The 20,916-nt window shown below is 34.7% G+C and overlaps 1 protein-coding gene across 1 annotated transcript; it reads right to left on the minus strand.

The window, feature by feature from the left end:
* Nucleotides 1–441: 441 nt before the first annotated feature.
* On the minus strand, nucleotides 442–16,534 carry LOC103979090 (probable UDP-N-acetylglucosamine--peptide N-acetylglucosaminyltransferase SPINDLY). Its single transcript, XM_065136827.1, has 18 exons — nucleotides 16,402–16,534; nucleotides 15,277–15,711; nucleotides 13,138–13,299; nucleotides 12,853–13,028; nucleotides 12,666–12,741; nucleotides 11,777–11,905; nucleotides 11,418–11,537; nucleotides 11,230–11,298; nucleotides 11,059–11,140; nucleotides 9,552–9,646; nucleotides 7,773–7,837; nucleotides 4,968–5,166; nucleotides 4,536–4,730; nucleotides 3,059–3,153; nucleotides 2,825–2,960; nucleotides 2,522–2,739; nucleotides 1,596–1,723; nucleotides 442–1,426 (listed from the first exon to the last, which is right to left on the minus strand). The coding sequence occupies exons 2-18, from the start codon at nucleotides 15,685–15,687 to the stop codon at nucleotides 1,026–1,028; spliced, it is 2,757 nt and encodes a 918-aa protein (XP_064992899.1). The 5' UTR covers nucleotides 15,688–15,711; nucleotides 16,402–16,534; the 3' UTR covers nucleotides 442–1,025.
* Nucleotides 16,535–20,916: the final 4,382 nt, after the last annotated feature.

The raw sequence follows: 20,916 nt of genomic DNA on the forward strand, positions 1-20,916 counted from the left end.
GAACAATCTCAATCTTCAAATTCACACCATCAACGAGACCATTACATTCCTATAAAAACTTGATGCTGAAGCTGAACTCTCTGATTCTCCAATGCATTCCTATGAATCTCCAATGTCATTACAACAAGGTTACGGCCCTTAATTAACTCCACTTCAAAGTGAGAAAAACATAAAATTCTTTCATCAGGTTGCCGATCTCAAGCGTAAGAAAAATAAATTATTAATGGCTGAGGTTAGTTGTAATTTCATTCTCGAAACTGATGGCAGCAATTCCCTGCTAATGAAAGCTTCAATTTGTGTCTTCTAACTAGCTTTCAATATACACATTTTCTGTACCAAAAATTTATATAAGCATGACTGACAATGTGAAACAACAGGGGGCATATAATTAATTACTAATGCAGAGAAAAGCCCATGTCATTTTCTTGATCAGTCTCCGAATGAAAAATGCTAATAAAGACTGAGTTTGCTTGTAAAGAAGAAAAATAGTTTAACTTACAAATAGTTAAGCAACTTTGTAACGAAGATGCTTCACCAAGTTTATGAGCTCCCCATAGCACTCACCCACTATTCAGCAACGCTACCTATCGCCAAGAGGGGCTCCCCAAATAATTCATTCCCACAAATGGGTTTCTGTCTACATACGAATTTACAAATCTGGTATGATTCATTTTTTTCCATTTTAGACATGCCATTGTTACAATCATCAACCTTCAGCCATGGCACTATCCCCGGCCCAGGTTCTTCTACCTTCCACAGAGGGAAGAGGGAGAGAGAGGGAGAGAGAGAGAGAGATTCAAAGCAGCTGCTCCGATCCTTCCAAAGAATGCTGCCATCTCACCTAATTAGCCTGTGTTATTCCGACATGACTGGAGAATTGACTTACAGGTACCCATAGACGCCAAATGTGGCCAAAATAGAACACAATGGATTCACATGTATTTTGCTTTGCAACGGCAAGTGCCGGCTTCCAGTGTAGTACCGCTCAAGCAAATCAAGATGCACCTTGCTCTCCACAATGTGTCTCAGCAATTACCATTTGCCTCACAGCTGGCATTGTTTGGGGTCAATGAGAGATTTGGGGTAACACCATTCATCTTTGTTTGCACCTGGTGATTCTGTTCTGGAACATTGCTTGTTTTGTGTTCAGAAAACCTCACCAAGATCTTGTCAGACAGTGGTGGTTGATCTTTCAGGGATTCTATGTGCCTGGTGGCCGGTACATCACCACGGCAATACCTATGCCACATATTTCTGTATGTAGACTCCAGTCCTTGTGTAAACTTTGCTCCATCACAAACTGGAGACTTCGACATAAGTTCTCGTAGTGTCATTCTTAGCTCCCCCAGAGCCGACACATCAGAAGCCAGTTGTAATGCTAACTTAACATATTCCTCTTCTGTTTTGGCAACCAGGCGCCCCAAACCTGTATCAAAAAATTTGAATCAGTCACTTAATGGAAACAAATAGGTGATGAAAATAACATTGTGTATGAGATCAAGCCACAAAGTGCACATTCTCAGCATTCACCAAAATATAAAGATCAAGTTCATGTTTGCAATAAACACGAAAATTATCCATGTGATCATGCATACCAACTTTAGTTAGAAGGCTGACACCGACATTATGAGCATGTACAGAACCTGCCATTGTGACACATGGAACCCCCATGTATAATGACTCGCATGTGGTAGTTGTTCCAGCATATGGAAATGTATCCAAGCTGCAATGGAAGGGAACATTCTTAAATCAATATCACGGTAATGCAACACCGACGAGTACAATTTCCAAAAAGTGAATAGTAGAATCCAGAAATTTGACTGCCCAAAGTTGAGTTTCGAATTTGCTGACGTAAATTTAAACAGCATAGAGTAATTTTTTGGGCCAAACTAGTTTCTAGTAGATGCAAGCAAATGCCACACACTTCCAATCTTAAACTACAATTAAGCAGGCATGATAAGCTACCAGGTTCTTTTAAAGCTTCACAATATAATAGTACAATAAAATCTCAACTAGTGTAAACTGAGCTAAGAACTTGAAATGACAAGTTAAACTACCACTTCAGCTTGACTGCGAGCTATGAAATACAGATTATAGATTGCTTGCCATAAGGTATCTGATTTTCAAATAATTCTAAAATAGATGAAATGCTTTTAGGATGAAAACTATGGAATTCTTAAATTATGATATTTCAATTAGAGAATAAATGGATATGTTATTAGAGATATTTGTGTTTTTTATACTAATTTAGGAAATAAATACTCATAAGATTAACACAAAATAAAGAAATAGCATACTAGAAAAAAATAACACTGACCATCGAACTTATAGATATCATAATGATAACATAACATAATTATCCATCAGGATAAAGGACCTAGTGAAAAGAATCTAGCAAATGAAAATCCAAACAGTAACATATCAATGTGAGGAGCAGTTCATGAATGAATTACATATGGATGCAGCCTCAAGCACCATTCTGCATGAAATATCCGTGAGGAACCATATATTTTATATTTACCTGATATCCATCAGGGAATATGCTTGCATATGGTCATGGTTAAAAAGAATAAGAGGCAATAAATCAACACGTAAAGATTCCAGCCCCATCTGCTCCAAGGTTGAAAGAAACCTCTGTCTTACACTATCGCAACAGAAGGGCTTACACTTGACAACAAGTCTGGAATTTGGAACCGCACAGAGTATAGTTGCCCAGACTCGCAATACATTTGGTGTTATCTGTTAAGTAAATCAGTGAAAGAAATTACATCATGCCTTCAAATTCATCAAACTAATAACTAATGAGATCAAAGTGAGGTACTACCTTGGCCAAATTATTAAAGCTTCCAAAAGTGATAAAGCCATTGGAAAGAGCTGGTGTTGGTGAAACAGGACCAGCTTCAGGAGAAGGAGTATAACAAAGAAAACATTCTGGCAGACGAACTAGTTCCTCAACGTTCCTGCCAAACAATCATGTCACTCATATAATAGATCAAACCATAAACAAAGAAAAAAAAAAAGTTATCAATCTAAAATATGACATCAATATAAGGCCTACTTCTGCCTTGTATTTGGTGGATCAACTAATCCATCTGTCATTCGGTAGTCAATTGTAGGCAAACCAGTTGTATTTGGATAACCAATCCAAGTAACCTACAACAATATAGCAACATTTATGAGAAGACACTACATAGAATAGTTATTTCACAGTAAGTATAAAAATAACACGTTACTTTTCCATAATAATACAATAATTCCTACTAGGTTGCAAGCATAACGTTGGAGAAGAGGAAGCCTGAAACATTCATGCGAAGAAATTATTTTCTTAGATGATGGGCATGATCTTGAACTATGTGATAAAAAAAAACAAAGCGAAGTCATGAGCATACAAGTGATCACAATCAGGCGACTGACTGTTGTAGCAATTGGTGGGTGAAAGTGAGCATTTATCAGCTACAAGATGGCCCACGAAGGAACAAGATAGTAGTGTGACATAGCAAAGGATGAGAAATGCTTGTCAAAGTGAAACACGTGGATGGAAATCACTATTAAACGGGATGGGAATAAAAGCAACATGTAGCCAACTCATTGAACAATTCATGATATTGCACTTAGCTTTAGAACTTGCAGCAACTTAAACGTATCCAAGCATCAAGTGCAATGTCAAAGGAATTGGTTAAATGTTCTATAATCATCACACTAAGAGTACAAATCACATAATAAATAATTAATCACAGCTAAAGAATTTTGAAATTCACAAATTTATTGCTGAAGTCTCTGAGCTCTATACAAGATATGACAAGCATCCAAATCATACCAAAGTGGGAAAAAAAGGCTTCCTTCCACAAAAATAGTTCCACTATATCCAAATCTACTTCTGCATCAAGCAGATCCATGATAAATGAACTTTGGAAGGTATCTGCCAAACCCAAGATCAGATTTTATGAACAGGTGAGATGTAGGTCGCAACCAAAGCTAAGCTATACACTACCGGGCCCTTTCTACCAGGACAAGTTTTAAGTACATTAGTTTGTAATCAACAAAAAAATATCAAAGGAAAACTACATAGCATATTTTATGCATTACTGGCAATTTAAAAATGTGTTTTGGCAATCATCTTTGGGTGGTTAACGATCAACTATGCAGAAGGTAAAATCCTAACATATTCCAAATAGATGCACGTGGACGATAAAGGCAAGAAAATCATAGTTAACTCTGAAGAAAATGAGAAAAAAGATAAAGCATGGAGAGGAATAGTAGCACAAGCAGAATACAGAATGATGGGATTAAGATTGATATTAGATGTATTACCATTATTACCAAATCAGGATTCAGAGTGATTAACAGCAAAAGTAGCATCACTGATATTACAAGTTGATCGTCATCCAACCAACAACTCCTACCCCAAACACCACCAGAAAAAACAGAATAAAAACAGAAAAGATGCTAGAAAAAAGCACAAGATACTCGAGACATCTACATAACATGAAGAAAAATCAAAGGTTTAGGATACAAATAAAATAAACAACTATTACCTGGACAGGAGCAGGTCGACATGCCATCATCCCCAATTTATTGTTTGCAGTGTGACCAGTAAGCTCCACCAATATATCAATTTTATCATCTCTAACCATGCTAGCAACTTTCCTCTCATCAACACCATATATATCTCTCCATAGCCCACCCTTTTTCAGAACCCTATCTTTAAATTTAAGAGTCTTAGCATCTGCCTGAAAAATCATATCAACAAGCAAGTCAGAAAGACAATGGAAAAAAGGCCTACCCAGAAAGTAAAGAAGAGAAACTTGATGAGAAATGCACTTGCTTAACAACGTCAATCCTTTCTTGACAACTTAGGGTATGAGCTTTCAAATGTATGAATAAATACCACAATAGGAAAATAGCTCGATTAAACAAACATATATAGATAGAGAAACAGAAATCAAATAGGAAAGAAGAAAACTTACCTTCACAACAGCAGAGTACACAACCACCTTGTAATTTGCATAGTTATGGTGTGAAAGAGGTGCTTCAATGAAGTATGAAACAGAGTGGGTAAAATAATCAGGAGACACATATCCAACTATTAGTGGTCGCTCCATGTCTTTTGGATTATCCCAACTGGTGTATTGCGGATATAGATTCATAAAGCGCCGTCCCCATTCCCTAAGAAATGACTTCATTAAGAACCGCACCATGTTGAAGTATATGACAAAAAAATACAACTGACAGGAAGATTAATCTTGCTTCAGAAAAATAATGACACTTGCATATTTTGAGATGACAGGAGCTATAGAGAAACATCAAGTATTTTGAGATGACAGGAGCTATGGAGAGTCAACAAGTAAACATGTATCAAACGTGTAGTATGTTAAAAGCAAACACAAAATATGTAAAAATAATAATAATAACATCCCGGCAGGTGACCTGGATGGATTCCCTCAGGACCAAATTACAAGTTGACTATTGAATAGGCATGTCAACATGCACCAGATGTAAATTGAATCATTCCAGAAGAACCAATTCCTGTGGCCTTGAGTAGGCTATAAAAGAGTGCACCATTTGTGAGCGATGTCATGCTCACCTTCTTAAGGGTACCACAGCAGAGTGTACCCATGACCTGGATAGATACAGGCCATTGGCCCCATGATAGAAATGGCAGAGAGGGTGATCAAAGATTAGCAACTTGTCTATGTAGACATCTCATGGCACCAACCAAAGTTCATATAATATAGGCCCAAATATTATCAGTATAGATGGGAGGAGCGAGGGAAGAAAGTATCGGGAACGAGAAGAGTGGTGTCGAGAAAGGGGAAGCGAAAGGAGTGATGCATGTGAACCCAAACATAACAATGAAAAACAAAATTTTATGTGAACCAGTGGTATCAGAAAATATTGTGGGTCAGTGAGGAAAAGGAGGGGCAAAAGAACCCATTCACCATATAGAAAGAAGCCCGATAAGAAGCTCTTATGTTGGGTTAAAGTTCAGATGTGCACAGACAAGCAAGATAAAAATAGGTGAAAGGAATAAATGCTATCATTTGATAGCTCAATCAGTCATCAATTATATTAGAAAAGGATAAGAAAGAACGTCAAGGAGATACGGGTTTTATAACAATCATGAAAAAAGAGAAAACTCAACGCATACAAGATGCCTAATTTTTCCACTCTAATGAATTCTATCTCGACATGAACCAAAGGCAATTTTGTAATTGAGTTCAGAATAAGCAACTTTTCCATGAGCTAATAATGTTCCTTCTCTTGTTCCCATTCTTTTTCTTTTTTGATGGGGAGACTAGCCATATATATTAGATATGATACATATAAAGTTATGATTAAAGGTTCCTTTCAATAAATTTACTATCTGCCTTAAAATGATAATTTATGTTATCAATTTTTAAATTTTAGTTATTGTATATTTAAGGAGAACACATTTATTTGGTTATACATAAAGTTGCATTTTATCCCTTGTAACTATGTACCACAAACAATTTATAACCTTTTTTTCTAAATTTATCACCCAACATCATTTCACAACTTAGTGACTTTGACTTTTCAGTAGTTAATAACAAATGTTGTTATTATAATACACATTGGAAGTACATGAAAAGCTTGAACTTCTTTAAGTATATAATTTTTCATGAGAATAATTAAGCTATGTTAAAGAGGAGGAATTCCAACACCACCTTCATGTTAGAGAGGAGCTATGTTTTTTGAAGTATATAATTTACTTCAAAACCTCAATTATATGGTGCGGAAGAGATCCCATTTCACTTTCCAAATTCCAACCAAAAAAGTGATCGGAACCTGCAATAACAATGTCCCACTATATATTAAGTCACTGCCCCTTAATTAAATTAAAGCATTTTAAACTTGCAACAATTCTTAAGAAATTAACAAAAATATAAAATCTCAATTACTAAATGATATATTTATTACCCCCAATAAAGCTAACTTGATATGCTTAACTAATAGAGACTATAAGATTCTTGTAGCACAAATCCTGACAACCCATTTCCTTTCCTAGCCAAAAATCTAGACAACATGCTTCCGGTCCTAGTTCAATGTTATCCTTTCCTCCAGGCTTTATGCAGATTTAATGCCATTTCTTGTTACTCTTCCTTTGTAAGGACATTATTTGCAACCCATGTTCCTGAACCCATCTCCAGGTAAACCACTCTTGCTTCTTGGCATCTTCTCTTCCTTCAAATCTGCACTGACTGCACCCTTTCCTAATTATCCTCTAAACCTTTCTGCATTTCCAATAAGCCCACATCATCTTCCCTTTGGGACAATATGGCCCTGGAGATGAACAGAGATTCAACAAAACATGAGCCAATTCCAAAATCTACATGTCCAATCTGAATCACATTGGAGATAGCCTATTTTTAAGTTTACCAGAAGCACAATCTAGCATGAAATTTGACAAGGTCCGCATAAGTCGATAGAAGAACCAAGTGCCAAATCCTGGTCACATAAAGGTTGATCAGACAGGATTTCTCAAAAATATTCTAAACAGCACTTAGACATTGGCATCCCTACCCAGACCAATACTAAATCCTTTATATGAAATAACATGCAAAATAAATAGTGCAACTACTAGGAATGATGGATCATATTAGAAAAGTAAGATAAACAATATTGATAAACCAGCCTAACCAGCTTTGAGGAGACTTCCTTCTTGTACTCGTAACAAAATATGAAGATGCAAGAAGAAAGTTGAACCAGCAGAAAAACAAACGAGGACTTTGAAGTCAGGGAATTAACAATACCTATGAGCCTCAAAAAGTCTATCATCCAAACCCTCATCTATGTAGTTCATCGCAAGCAAACGATTCTGAAAAACATTAGTAAACAATAATTTCACAAAGGACTGATCACTGGTGACTAAAAACAATATAACTGGCAACAAAAATTAGTAAGTTATCAATGATGTACTAATTCACAACTGATAATGTTGACAATTTCAACAGCAAAGCCAACCACCAACTTCAAGTGATTAGTGGATATTCTCTGTTATAATGGATCATAACAAAAAAATACAAGAAAATTAACATACTTGCCAAATAACTTTAAAAAATAATTTCAAATCAAGCAATGTGCCAATGTCATCCAAAATCCCAAAAATCTCTTATTACACTTAGTATTGAAACTCAAAAATGGTCAACAGTGGATGTCTTTTCCTGTTTTACACACACACACACACACACACATATACACACACACATAAGAATGAGAAGTGATCCAAAATCATTCATGAAATGACGGTAGATCGCTTTGCAAAAGGGAAGTATCAATGAACTTCTATAAAATAAGATGGCTTCATGGCAATCAAGCAAACTGTCTAGATATTGAACACATGCATGCACGCAAGCACATGCAAGCACACACAGTTCTGAAACTTTGATCCAAGTGCCTGATTATTCAATAATTTGACAGAAAAATAGAAAGTGTTATGTTTTCCCGGTATGTTAACTTTCAGGCAAGCAACACAATGAAGTCATCTATATTCACTGAGGCTACGAAATAACTAGAGGATATCAAAGGAGAAAACAGTTATAAAAGGGTCAAATACATGATCCAATTCCACATAAGGCAAGATATGACTTTTCGACCAACCCAGCAACTGATCTTTGCCAATGGCATATGGATTCTCGTATTGATGGTTTTCATGGCAAAACAGCTTTAATCCAATTAAAACACCAACAAAATTAAACATATCATACAATGTTGCTGAAATTAGTTTTGAAGATACCATGAGTTATTTATAACAGACCTGCCAAAGACCGCCGAATGGAGGTTCAAAATGGTGCCTAAAATGCATGGGACTAGAGCTTTGTATGATCATACTACTTTTATATAGGCTAAACCACTACGCATTAGAATATAATAAAGATGAGAGATTTTTAGATTGAAAAAAATTGGAGAGGATATAAAAAGCAATCAAGTGTTGCAACTAATAATATAAAATGAATTAATGATGGCATAAAATATTGTGGTTGGAGCCCTAGTTGTTCAGTGTTTCAAGCACCACTAAGATGCTTGAATGTTTTTAAGACCTTTTAAATATCATGACCTGGTATTTTATTCAAAGTTCAAACCATCATATTAATTGAATCAGTTCAGTACCAAAAGTGTCAAATCATTCCAGCGCAATGCCAGAATTCCTAGGCATGCAGCAAACCTAGTCTATTAGGAACCAGCATATATCAAGCTGTATGCCAGTTATGGATCAGATTGAAGATGATCAGCACACACACACACAAGCAAATGAGTCAAGTACTAAGCCTTAAATGAGGACAAAACAAAAGCTCCAACAACCAAGCATTTACACAGTGTACATGGCATAGTACATAATTGCTTAACTTGTTCAAGAGTGTAGCAACAAATAAAATCCATATAACTCATGCTGCCAATCCAAAATGCACAAATTGCTAAAAAGATCACCTTATACGACTAACATGAGCTAATCCAAGACATTAAACACCTGAATAGTCAGTTAAACTTGCATCCTTAAGTATATCAGAGATGCTAAAAGGATGTAGTAGTACCTGGCCCGCATTACGTGAATCAGGATCTATCTGGAGGCACCTCTCATATGCTTCAATCGCCAGAGAAATATTGCCCACATCTCTGTAAAGAACCCCTAAACAAGAAAGAATGTCAGAGATAACTACGTTAAATAATTTTTTTTTACAGTAACTATCAAAATATTTTATCAAGAAGCAGAAATGTGATACAATTGCAATCAATTGACATGTTTGCTTGCAACAAATCAATAGACAGAAACATATACCAATTTTAGATAATTTGGACCAACTAAAATAACTAATCTTAACAGAATGAATGAAAGACAATTATCTTTTATTTAATCAAACAAATAGTATAAGGGTATCAAGTGATTTTGGACTGAACTTGTTCTCTTTGTCGAGAACACTGGGTTGAATGATTCGGATATGTGGAACAAAAAGATAGACGACCAAAACCCTCAGGGTATCAAGTGGATTTTGATTGAACCTTTCAGGCCTTCTGATAAACTATTGAAAGAAAAGAAAAGAAAAAATAAAAAACCTATTTTATATTGAGGAAGCTTAAATTCCATGAACAGCAATCTTCATTGATAATTGTATGGGCATCATACCCCTTCCTACATTCCTAGCCAAGCCTATTTTGTGCCTCCAATCCTAGACCCAACTCTGATTTAAATTGACTTATGCCTCTCATTTGTTATGCTCCTTCTCGTGATCTTTCCTCTTTGCATTATCAACAAGGGCTACTCCAGGTCACTGCAATTTCAAGTAATTTGTGATTGTTCCTCAATGTATTCTTAACCAGGGCAACATCCAAGTTGCTGAAATTTCAAGCAATTCTTGTTTTACTTTTTCTGGTAGCACCAATTTTCCCTGGCAATATTTTTTGTATACACAACACCAACTCTTTGCATATAATTTAGACTGAGTACAAATGTTAATCCGTGAGCATCCTTGCACATGTCTCAACAAACTTGGTCACTAATCCAAGAGCACATAACAATAGATCATGAAAGTGAGAAACAAAATGCACCTTCCATAACATATATCATCATGCTCTACACTATAATATATTGATGAACATATGGCCAAGCCCTGCGATCCAAATTGAATAGTTAACTATGGCTGTAAAGAATATAATAACACAAATTTTGAATCAACTGTTACAAAATTCTCTTTTCAATCCCGCCAAAACTCCATATATATACTTTCCTTGATGTCCATAAAGATTACAGAAGCCCATATTGATAAGGCAAATTCAAATCACTCTCAAGTTTCTAGCTTCTTGAAAGGCCCAAAAGATTATAAACACATCACATAGAAAAAAATAAAAGTGGTAAATTAGCAACAAAAACTTAACATCAGAAAAAGATAAAAACAGAAGGGCCAAAAAAATTTTAAATAAGGCAAATTCAAATCACCCTCAAGTTTTAAATCCAAAAAAAACAACACATCACACTAAAAAAACCATGAGTGATAGCAACAAAAACTTTACATCAGAATATGAAAAAATGGGTGCACAAACAACCTAAGTTATTGTACGCTTCTGCATAAGTTGGATTTGCAATAATGGCTTTCTCAATCATGCTGGCAGCAGCATCCATTTTACCCTAAGCATATGAAAATAAATAAATAAATGTCACTATTAGAAAAATGATAATTTTACTAGTTCCACAAGAATATAAATTAATGAATGTACCTGAACAGTAAAAACCACACCAAGATTGTTTAGCGATTGGGAGAAGTTTGGTTTGATTGATAAGGCCATCTAGAACAAAATAATATCAAGCCAGTGATATGTCAATATAAGTCTCAATAAGTAGCACCACACCGTCACAGGAACATATCGAAGCACTAGATTTGCAAAGATTATGATACTGAACACACCTGATAACACTCCACAGCTTTGTCCAGATTATCCCTGTCCTTATAGATAACTCCTAAGTTGTTGCAAGCCTCCGCGCAATGAGGATTGAAGTGTAATGCAAGTTCATAAAACACAATTGCCTTCATAAATGATTTAGAGTTATAGCTTCAGCTTAAAGTAAGCTAAAGAATACAAAAACAACTGAGTCAAATTCTGAGCAAGCAAATATAAGCTACAAGCACTAGTGAGTTGGCAGAAGAAAGAAGAGAGGTAGAACTATTTCCAAGGTGGTCCACACTTTGATAAATCCCTCTTCTGGCTTAAGCAGAATATCACATTGTTCTACAAGAGGCAAGTTACTGGAAAATTTTCAACTAACCATGTCAAACTTCAGCATTTCACCATATGCAACACCAAGATTATACATTGCATCAGCATAGTGCCAGTTGTAATATAAAGCTTTCTTGTAATATGCCACACCTTGGTTTATATCACCCTCAAGTTTTACCTGAAAATATATTGCATCAGACTGTTACGTCTCCCAAAAAAATTACAGAAGCAGTTGCAGTGCCTTATGTATTATTGTGCCAGAAAAAAATGATATCCACATCAGGAAAACCTCAAATTACATACTAACATATTGGAATCCCTAATGTAAAGAGACAATGTAACAAACCAAATATTTCAATAACTGATTAAGCAAATACCGTTTAGGTCAGCACAAAATTGATTTAGCACAGTTGTAAAGGTATCGAGAAAGATATAAAATATTATACATCATTGTCTTGTCAGGTTGTTTATAAAATATGTCACAGCTAGACAAAAAGTTGGTCAGATCTTAAAACTTATCTGGCACTTATTGTCTTTATTTTACTGTTGCATGTCTTTCAGTCATGCAACTAATGTTTCCAGATTCTCATCCGTGTGTTGCGTCTTTCATGCAATTTATGTTTCCAAATTTTAATCATTGTATTGCCCTTCTTTGTCAATTTTTCCTTCTTACAGAATTTATAGAGGGCAAACCTTTGAAATCAGCATAATTGCATGAACTTACCTGAGTATCAAGGTTCGAATTATGGAAAGATCAACAATTCATATCTTAAAACATTTTTAGCTTGTAGAACAAAGAAATACGTATAACAATTCCAAGCCATTAGATTTGGATACTGAGAAGTTAAAACAAAGAAAAGTTTCTATGAACTTTGAGAGGGTAAAGACAATCAGAACATGTGTAGGATCAGACTTAAGATGACAAAATAAACACCGACCTTTGTTCCAAGATCTGTCAAAGCTATTGCCATGTTATTCTTGGCAATCTCAAAGTTTGGAGACACGGTCAAGCACCTAATACAACAAAACAGCCAGCAGAATTATGCACCAGCAGGAACAAAGCTTGCATTAAGCAAGGAAAAAAAAACTGCAAATGAAACAAAGGACAATAACTAGGAAACCCACCTTTCATAGCAAGCGATGGCAGCCTCCAGGTCGCCTCTGTTTTTATAAATGACTCCCATGTTGCAGTATGCTTCTGCATATAGAGGCCTCTCTACAACAGCCTTCTCATAGCAGCCAAGAGCCAAGTCATATTGCATCATCTCAGAGTACACAACTCCAAGGTTATAATATGCAGGCTACATTAAAAAAATTATATCATATTTACCCAGAAACACCAACAAAGAACTAGCAAAAGCAAGTTACAACACAAACAATAACAGGGCATAAGAGTTATCATGACTTTACAGCATAGTGACCATCCACTTTAAGAGCGTCAAAATACTTCTGAATTCCTTCATCTGTGTTACCAGCAAGTTTTAAGCTTGTTCCAAGATCTGTCAAAACAATAGCAAGGCACTCTGCAGCCAGTTTATATGAGGGATCTGCCTTTAGAGCCTTCTGATATGACTGCAACATACTTACTGTGTCAGACTCATTTGTTAGACAGGAGTCAGAAATATTGCAAATTATATAATCAAATTGTACCACGCGAAACTTAAAGATATGAGAAAATACAATGAAGTAACACAATGCAGTTTGCACTATATATCACCAGCAATGCAATTGCTGACATATTAAAATATTTATTAGTGGTGATACATCAACATAAAAGACCATAATTAATATGCATCACTTCTCAGGCAGTTGACAAAGTGCATATGTATTAACTATCAGTAAAAATGAAAGTCCTGTCTAGTGTCATTCAACTATAATTTTTAAGAATAATTTCCATTCTTAGTTTTAGAGGCTACTTCTCATCCTTGGTTTATGTGGAATTTTATACTTGACTATATATTAGGCTAGGAAAAAAAGGAATCAAGTTCTGGATATGTACGTCTCTTATTAGGGGGTCAGAAATATTAGTGTACTTTTAGAAAATAATATAATATGGACTCATATGCTTACATGAAGGTGCACCTTTTAAAATATAATAAAAAAAACTGCAATGCTGCAATGGGATTTATAAATAATTGATGAAAAAACAAAAAGAAAGGTCTTCATTTTCAAATGTTAAATAGGACCATCCACCTTTATCCTCACTGAAGTTATCAGGTGCAAAACCCTACCAAAGGAGTACAAATTGTTCCTATAGTCCAACCTGTATGTGCCTTTTCAACAATTAATTCAAAGCCTCTCCCATGTTAATTGAATCTCACAAAGATCGTGCCGAAGCTTCTCTAATCCTTCTCCAACAATACTTTTAACATTTTCCTCCTGAACTACAGCTATAAAACCTCCAAACAACAATCCTTTGAGGCAAATCCTGATCAATCACACTTACACAGGTCACCAATCTCACATCCACCATTGTCTTTCAACTGAACAAGACCTCACTCTTGCTCCTTCCAAATATACGAAAACAGTCCTAAAATGTTGCATCCAAATAACCGATGGCCAATCTCACAAAACACATTAAAAGCACCCTTGAGATAGCCTTAGCCTTGTCATAAGCTCAAAAAACATCATACCAGCCCAGCAGCCTATAACCTAAAAGAATACTTTTTCTGTGATCGTTTCATACATTTACTCAACCTTAAACATCAATTTGCAATGTTGAGCAAATCACTAAAACAAGAACTGAAAAGCTAACATGCACACAGATCCTAGATACGATATGTATCAGGTACATGTGTCACATAGAAAGCAGCAAGGTCCATCAAAAGTTCATGAAGAATATGAAGGTGACAGAGATCAAAAAACAACTATGCATAGAGATCTATCCAAACGAATAAAGTGAAGGCAATTACAAACCTACACCTATAAAAACATAAGCTCTTAGACTTACATCTTCAAGTCTAAAGCATCTCAAAGCATCCCATGATCCCCACGCTTTATTAGTAAAAAGCTTAATCACCTATCCAACATTCTTCTTCAAGAAACCGTAAAACAAATCAATTTTACATCAACTATGTTTCTAAAATTGCAAAGCAAGCCTTTTATCACGAGATGCTCCTTGGTTGCACGGTAATCTACAATCCATGTAGCAAAAGAAAGCACATTACCATCCCTGAATGTTTCTCTTTGTCACAAGTAAAGATTGTAAGTGTACCAACAGATCCAACAGTTGTTAAGTGTCATATGAATCACATAGCTCAATGCACACTTTAAGTGATACCTTTAAAAAGTATTATATCAAATGCATGAACTAAGTCTTATCATATAAATCATCAAAAGTAAAAGCAGAAGTGAGCAACGATATAAAAATAAATAAACACCAGCACTAGTGGTTTATGTTAAATCAGAAACAACTAAGCCCAGCAGTACATCTCAAAAATCTTCAGCAAAAAAGAAAAACCATCTACTTCTGGCACTAAAGCTATTTGTATATTAGCCAGCCAAAAAGTAATAATTGAGACAAACATCAGCTAGCTACATGTCGTGTACCTCGGCAGCCTCCAACAGGTGACCTTCATCCTTATAAATAACTCCACAATGAGTGAGGGCACATGCATTCTGTGGATCAAGTCTAATTGATTCCACAAAACAAGCAAATGCTTGCCGTAAGTGATTCTGCATTTGGAGACAAATCCCCTTGCCTATAAGGGCTTCCACATTGGTGCTATCATTCTCGATGATACTTTCATACAAAACTTGAGCGTCTGCAAATTTGTTTCGTGACCTAAGGATGTTGGCATATGCGAGGCCATCTTTCCCCTCGAACTTCTTTTTGAGCAAGGGAACTTGGGACTGAACTGGGCAAACATCCGAGATAGACCTGAATTCTTTTGGATTCTCATTCTCCAATTGCGTACTGTCCCTCTTTTTCCCATTACCAGTCTCCTCCGTCAGTGCCATCGGATGTGTTCCCAAATTTTGCTTCTGGAAGAAGTAAGAGAAGAAAAAGTGATAAATAAGCAAAATTGGTCTCTTCGAATATGGTTAAAGTTGAATTAATACTCGGAGCTTAGTCAATAGATAGATAGATATATATATATAGAGAGAGAGAGAGAGAGAGAGCGAGAGAGGCAAAAACACACGTCTTGTACCATGATAAACACTGCAGGTTGCCAATGCACTCCACTAAATTAGTAATCAAGGACGCCGATGTTTCTAGCTTAATCAGAATGTAACAGCAAAAAAGATCAGAAATGACCGATAATACGTTGCATCGGAGATGGAAAGCAGTGACTTGATGCAAAACACCTAACAAAGACGATGAATGATCCAAGAATCATAATCAACACTTCACCTTTACTGCAAGAAAATGCTAACCAACAAGACCTTCCATCGATCACTTCAAGGGCAAAAGCCCGAGAAACGGAAACTAAAACATGCATCTCGATAAAGCCGCCGCAAAGAATCCACCCAGGGTTCAACAAGATCAATCGTACGCCAAGCTGGAGAGGGAAGTAAACGGAAACCTCACGGACTTCATCAGTTCCGGACACGATCCCGCTCGCGAACAAAAGCGTAATCCACACGGAAGAGGGGAAAGAGAAATACAAGGAAAAGAATAGCCACGGCAACACTGGATAGGCTAGGGCGGAGAACTAGGGTTTGGGCGCTTACATTGGAGGGCAGCGAGGCGAAGCGGTCGCTCGGACAAGGACGCCATGGGGGACGGCACGCTCGAGGGAGGAGGGTTTCGAGGCGCGAGGGGAGGGGGGAGAGGGCGGGGAAAAGGGGGAAGACGAGGGTTTTGGGACGGACGCGTGATAGAGAGAGAGAGAGAGAGAGAGGGAGAGAGAGAGAAAAGCCTCTCGCGCTCTCGCTCTTATTTTTCTCCTCCTCTTTTCCGCTCTCGCTTCCCCTCTTTTCGCTGCCTGCCGCGGCTGCTCTCCCCCTCCTTTTCTGTTTTTGGCCTTTTATTGGGAAGATTAAAGTTGCATCTGTGGGCCGATCGACGCACGCTCGTTAGGTCGCCCGCGAGAAGGCGCTCGTCTGGCCCCGACTTTGCTCACGACTTGATCCCGGCGAGCTTCCCCGACGCCCTGCCAAAGCTTCGGTCGTCACCGAAATCGGCACTCAAGTCGTGACAGAAGACGACTAAGCTGCCGCTGCCGCCTTTTCACATTCGCTTCCGAAACGCGACTCTGCCATTTTCACACGCCCAGCGAGTCTTCTGTAGCGGATTATTGCGGTTATATAAACTAATCATACATGACGATTAAAAAGCTAATCGGAATTGCATATATGCTATTACAACATAATGATCACTTGCTTGTGTTACATTTATTTTTAGGGTATTTTTATTGATAATTATTTTTGTTATTTGTAATTTTTTTTAATTTTTTTTATGTTGGTAAGATATCCTTCTATAAATAAAATTATATACTTTTAACTTATCATTTAATTCTAATATACTCTTTTTTTTTCTTTCCCTTTTTCTTATTCGTCTTCTTTCTTTTCTTAGTTGAAGCATTTTTCATTATGGGTGATGCAAAATAAATAAATAAATAAAAACAGATGATCAATTAAGACTATCTTAAAATAAATAAAAATTATTTTTTTATATTTTTAGATCAATTTAATATTTTTAAAGTTTATGCCAGAATATTTTCTATAATAGTTTTGAATGTATAATCCTTTGTCAAAAAATATATTATATTTCTGAGAGCTATAGAAAATAAGGATATGATTGATAATTAAATATATTATTATGTCGTGATACGAATGGTGTGAAATACTTATAGTATCAACTTATATTTATTTTATATACTTTTCATTTCAAATCATAATATATATATATATATATGAGTATAAATATATAAATTAAAATATTATGATCCTCCACGTGTCACTGCCATTAACAATTATTCAGAAATCCCAAAATAACATAACTTCTAACCATAGTTGATATTAATTTGTTTGAGTCAGAAATAATATTAGAAATATCATAAATGTGTACGATATGTGATACGTACCGGTCGGACGACATACCGATACGTGGACCACCAAGTACCGGACAAAACGTGCTATAGTGCTACATGCTGCAGTGTAGCAGTGCTACGGTGCTACAATAAGAAGAAAATATATAAAACTATTCGGTATGCTGGTACCGTACCGTACCGAGCCAACCTCAAAACACCAGTATAGTACAGTATTGTATACCTTGGTTTCAACCAACAATTCACTTGTTTTTTAGATCAAAACAACAAAAAGTGTGTAATAATTTATCATAAAATGCCAGTGTTTTTATAATCTTATCTGAATGGTGCCATTCAAGATTAAAAGTATTCATTTATTATTATCAGAACGATGAAACGATAATAATATTTATCTACACGTTTACTTTTTACTATCTCGACTAACGGACCTCAAGAGTTTCATATGACTCATGCAAAACCATCAAAGTTTGTAACACTATATTATCGATAAATATACGATATATTAATTTTTATTTTACAATGATGTATGTGCTAATATTAGATTTAGTATGAAAGTTTAATATTTTAAATAATTTTAAATATGATATATAGCGATGGGTTGCAAGGTAAATTATTCACATCATTCCAATGATCATACATATCAATTCATTAAGTTAGTATATTATTGTACAGGTAATAAATTTCATATGAACGTCTTATACATCAATCAATATGATATTTTAAAGACAAAAAAAATTACTAATGTGAAATATTATATAAAGCTAAAATGTAATGAAACTAAAGTCGATTTTATTTTAGTTGGGACGCATTCTAAAGTACAAACTTGTTGTCAAATTACAATTGAATGGATTCGTGATGGCAATGATGATGTGGTCATTCCTTTCGCTAAGTGTTGAAGTTTCGTGTTGAGAAGACCCATCGAGCACACAATCGCACAATGGAAACGTGGAAACCCATTTCTTGTCGAGTTAATCCATTGGAAACTGTACGCAAAATAATACGAGTACAGTCGAATGAGCGATCCATTGAACCCATGCAAATAATATGCAGCCCATAGAAGACAACCAAAACTCACCAAAAGATAAACGTGTGAATATGATATACATATTACAAGTACATCAAACAATCAACCAAATTCATACTTAGTTACATTCTTGATTTGCTTATAGAAGTTAATGAACTCTAATAATGTTTAGAGAAAATTAAAATAATAGACACCTAAGATATTGATCGCGGCAATATAATTTTTTTTTTAAGATGTCAACTAATTTAACTGATAAAATTATTAATAGTATTTGTAAGGGAGAACTTATTTGTGAAATTGAAGAAAGGGTGAATTTTTAGGAAAAAAATTTCTTTTTTAGAATTTTCCCCATGAAGTTGCCACATTTAAAAAAAATTTCATAGTATTTTTTGACACCTTATTTCTACTTTTATTCATATTCTACGTGCTTGATTCAAATATGATATCACCATTTTATTTTTACTTAAGTTGTCAATTATAATATAATAAAAAAATAGATAAATTTAAAACATATTGATTTGATAAACAAAATGATAAAGTTTGCTCTATACAAATTGGTGTTTGACACCTTTACATATATTATAAACATATACTCTCAAACGACATATATATTTTCTACTCAAATTTATATTAAAAATAGGGTGTCCGTAATTTATTGTCTCTCCTCACCCATCAAATAGATGGATAAAACAAAACAAGATATATGATTTTTTCAAATCAAATGCATTAAAGTTTCATTACAAACTTGCCGTCCTATAGTCACTTAAGCAACCTCCTACCATATAAGTTGCATAATCAAAAGGTAAAACTCTAATTCAATATAAGTTATAATATATCGTAACATTTGTAATGTAGAATCATAATATGCGGATGATTTCCCACATCATGTATTATCAAATATATATGTGTTCTCCCATATTGCATCTCATATATATCAATGCATAAATATTTTATAATAATTACCAATAAAAAGAGAAAATTATGATTTGATCATAACGCACGTGTGCAAAAATATATGCTATAGAAAATTATAGTATATTAATAAACTTTCCTACTTTTATGATAGATATATGCACTTCTACACCCGCATGAACAAAACAGATGGCTCATGTTCCTATTATCTCTTTTAGGTTAAAGCACATATGATAGAAAATCATAGCATATTCATTAATCTTCATATCACATATCATAGTATATACGTATATTTCCACATCGCCACATTATATATATATATAATAATAATAATAATAATAATAATAATAATAATAATAATAATAATAATAATAATAAAGGGTCATGGTCCTCAATAATTAAGTGTGCTAGAGAGTTATAAACATATTAAATTGGAGAATACAATCATGTTATACTAAAATTAAAATGTTACGTTTTAGTTCACTCGTAACTCCCAATATAAATAATAATTTATAGCAAAAACTTTGATAGAATTTTATCTCAATTAGGCTATTCATGATCTATAAATTCATCTAAATTTTATCACCAATTTATCAATAATTAACTTATAATCCATGACAATAATTGTTATCAATCAACCAATCAAATAATTATAACAAGTAATTTTTTTTTACTATTATGACTGATCAAACCATCTTAGGTTATAATAAAATTTTGCATGAACTTATGAGACATAAAAAAATAAGCATATACTAGATTTTAGCTCAAAACAGAATCATCGAGAGGCTAAAGTACCCTCTCAATTCAACTATCGAACTCCTATTATGTTTAGTTGAAATTGGATTGAGACTATATGAGTATATAAACTTAATATTTTGGTGTGCAAGATGATATCTTAAACGAGGTTAATTCATATTGAATATAATTTTTTCTTACAAAATAAGAGATTTTGAGTATCTGACATCAATAACTTTATACACTAATCTCTGGTTAAAATTTCTAAAGGCTTTAGAACCATAAGAAATGGAGACAAAATATAGTTAAATTTTAAAGATTAATTCGAAGTATAGATTACTCAAAAACAGTTAAAAAAATCAATATATAATATGCTAAACTGAAACTAAGATATAAACAATGAAAGAGTGATGTTTTCTTACCTTTGTTTTTAGAGCTTGGGTTCATTGGCTTCAATGAAAACACGGTGAAAAGATAAAAGAACAGATAAAGAAGGAAATAAAGGAATCGTAGGTTATTAAGTGG

Source organism: Musa acuminata, chromosome BXJ1-3 (genome assembly GCF_036884655.1).
Source record: "Musa acuminata AAA Group cultivar baxijiao chromosome BXJ1-3, Cavendish_Baxijiao_AAA, whole genome shotgun sequence".
Classification (NCBI taxonomy): Eukaryota; Viridiplantae; Streptophyta; class Magnoliopsida; order Zingiberales; family Musaceae; genus Musa; species Musa acuminata.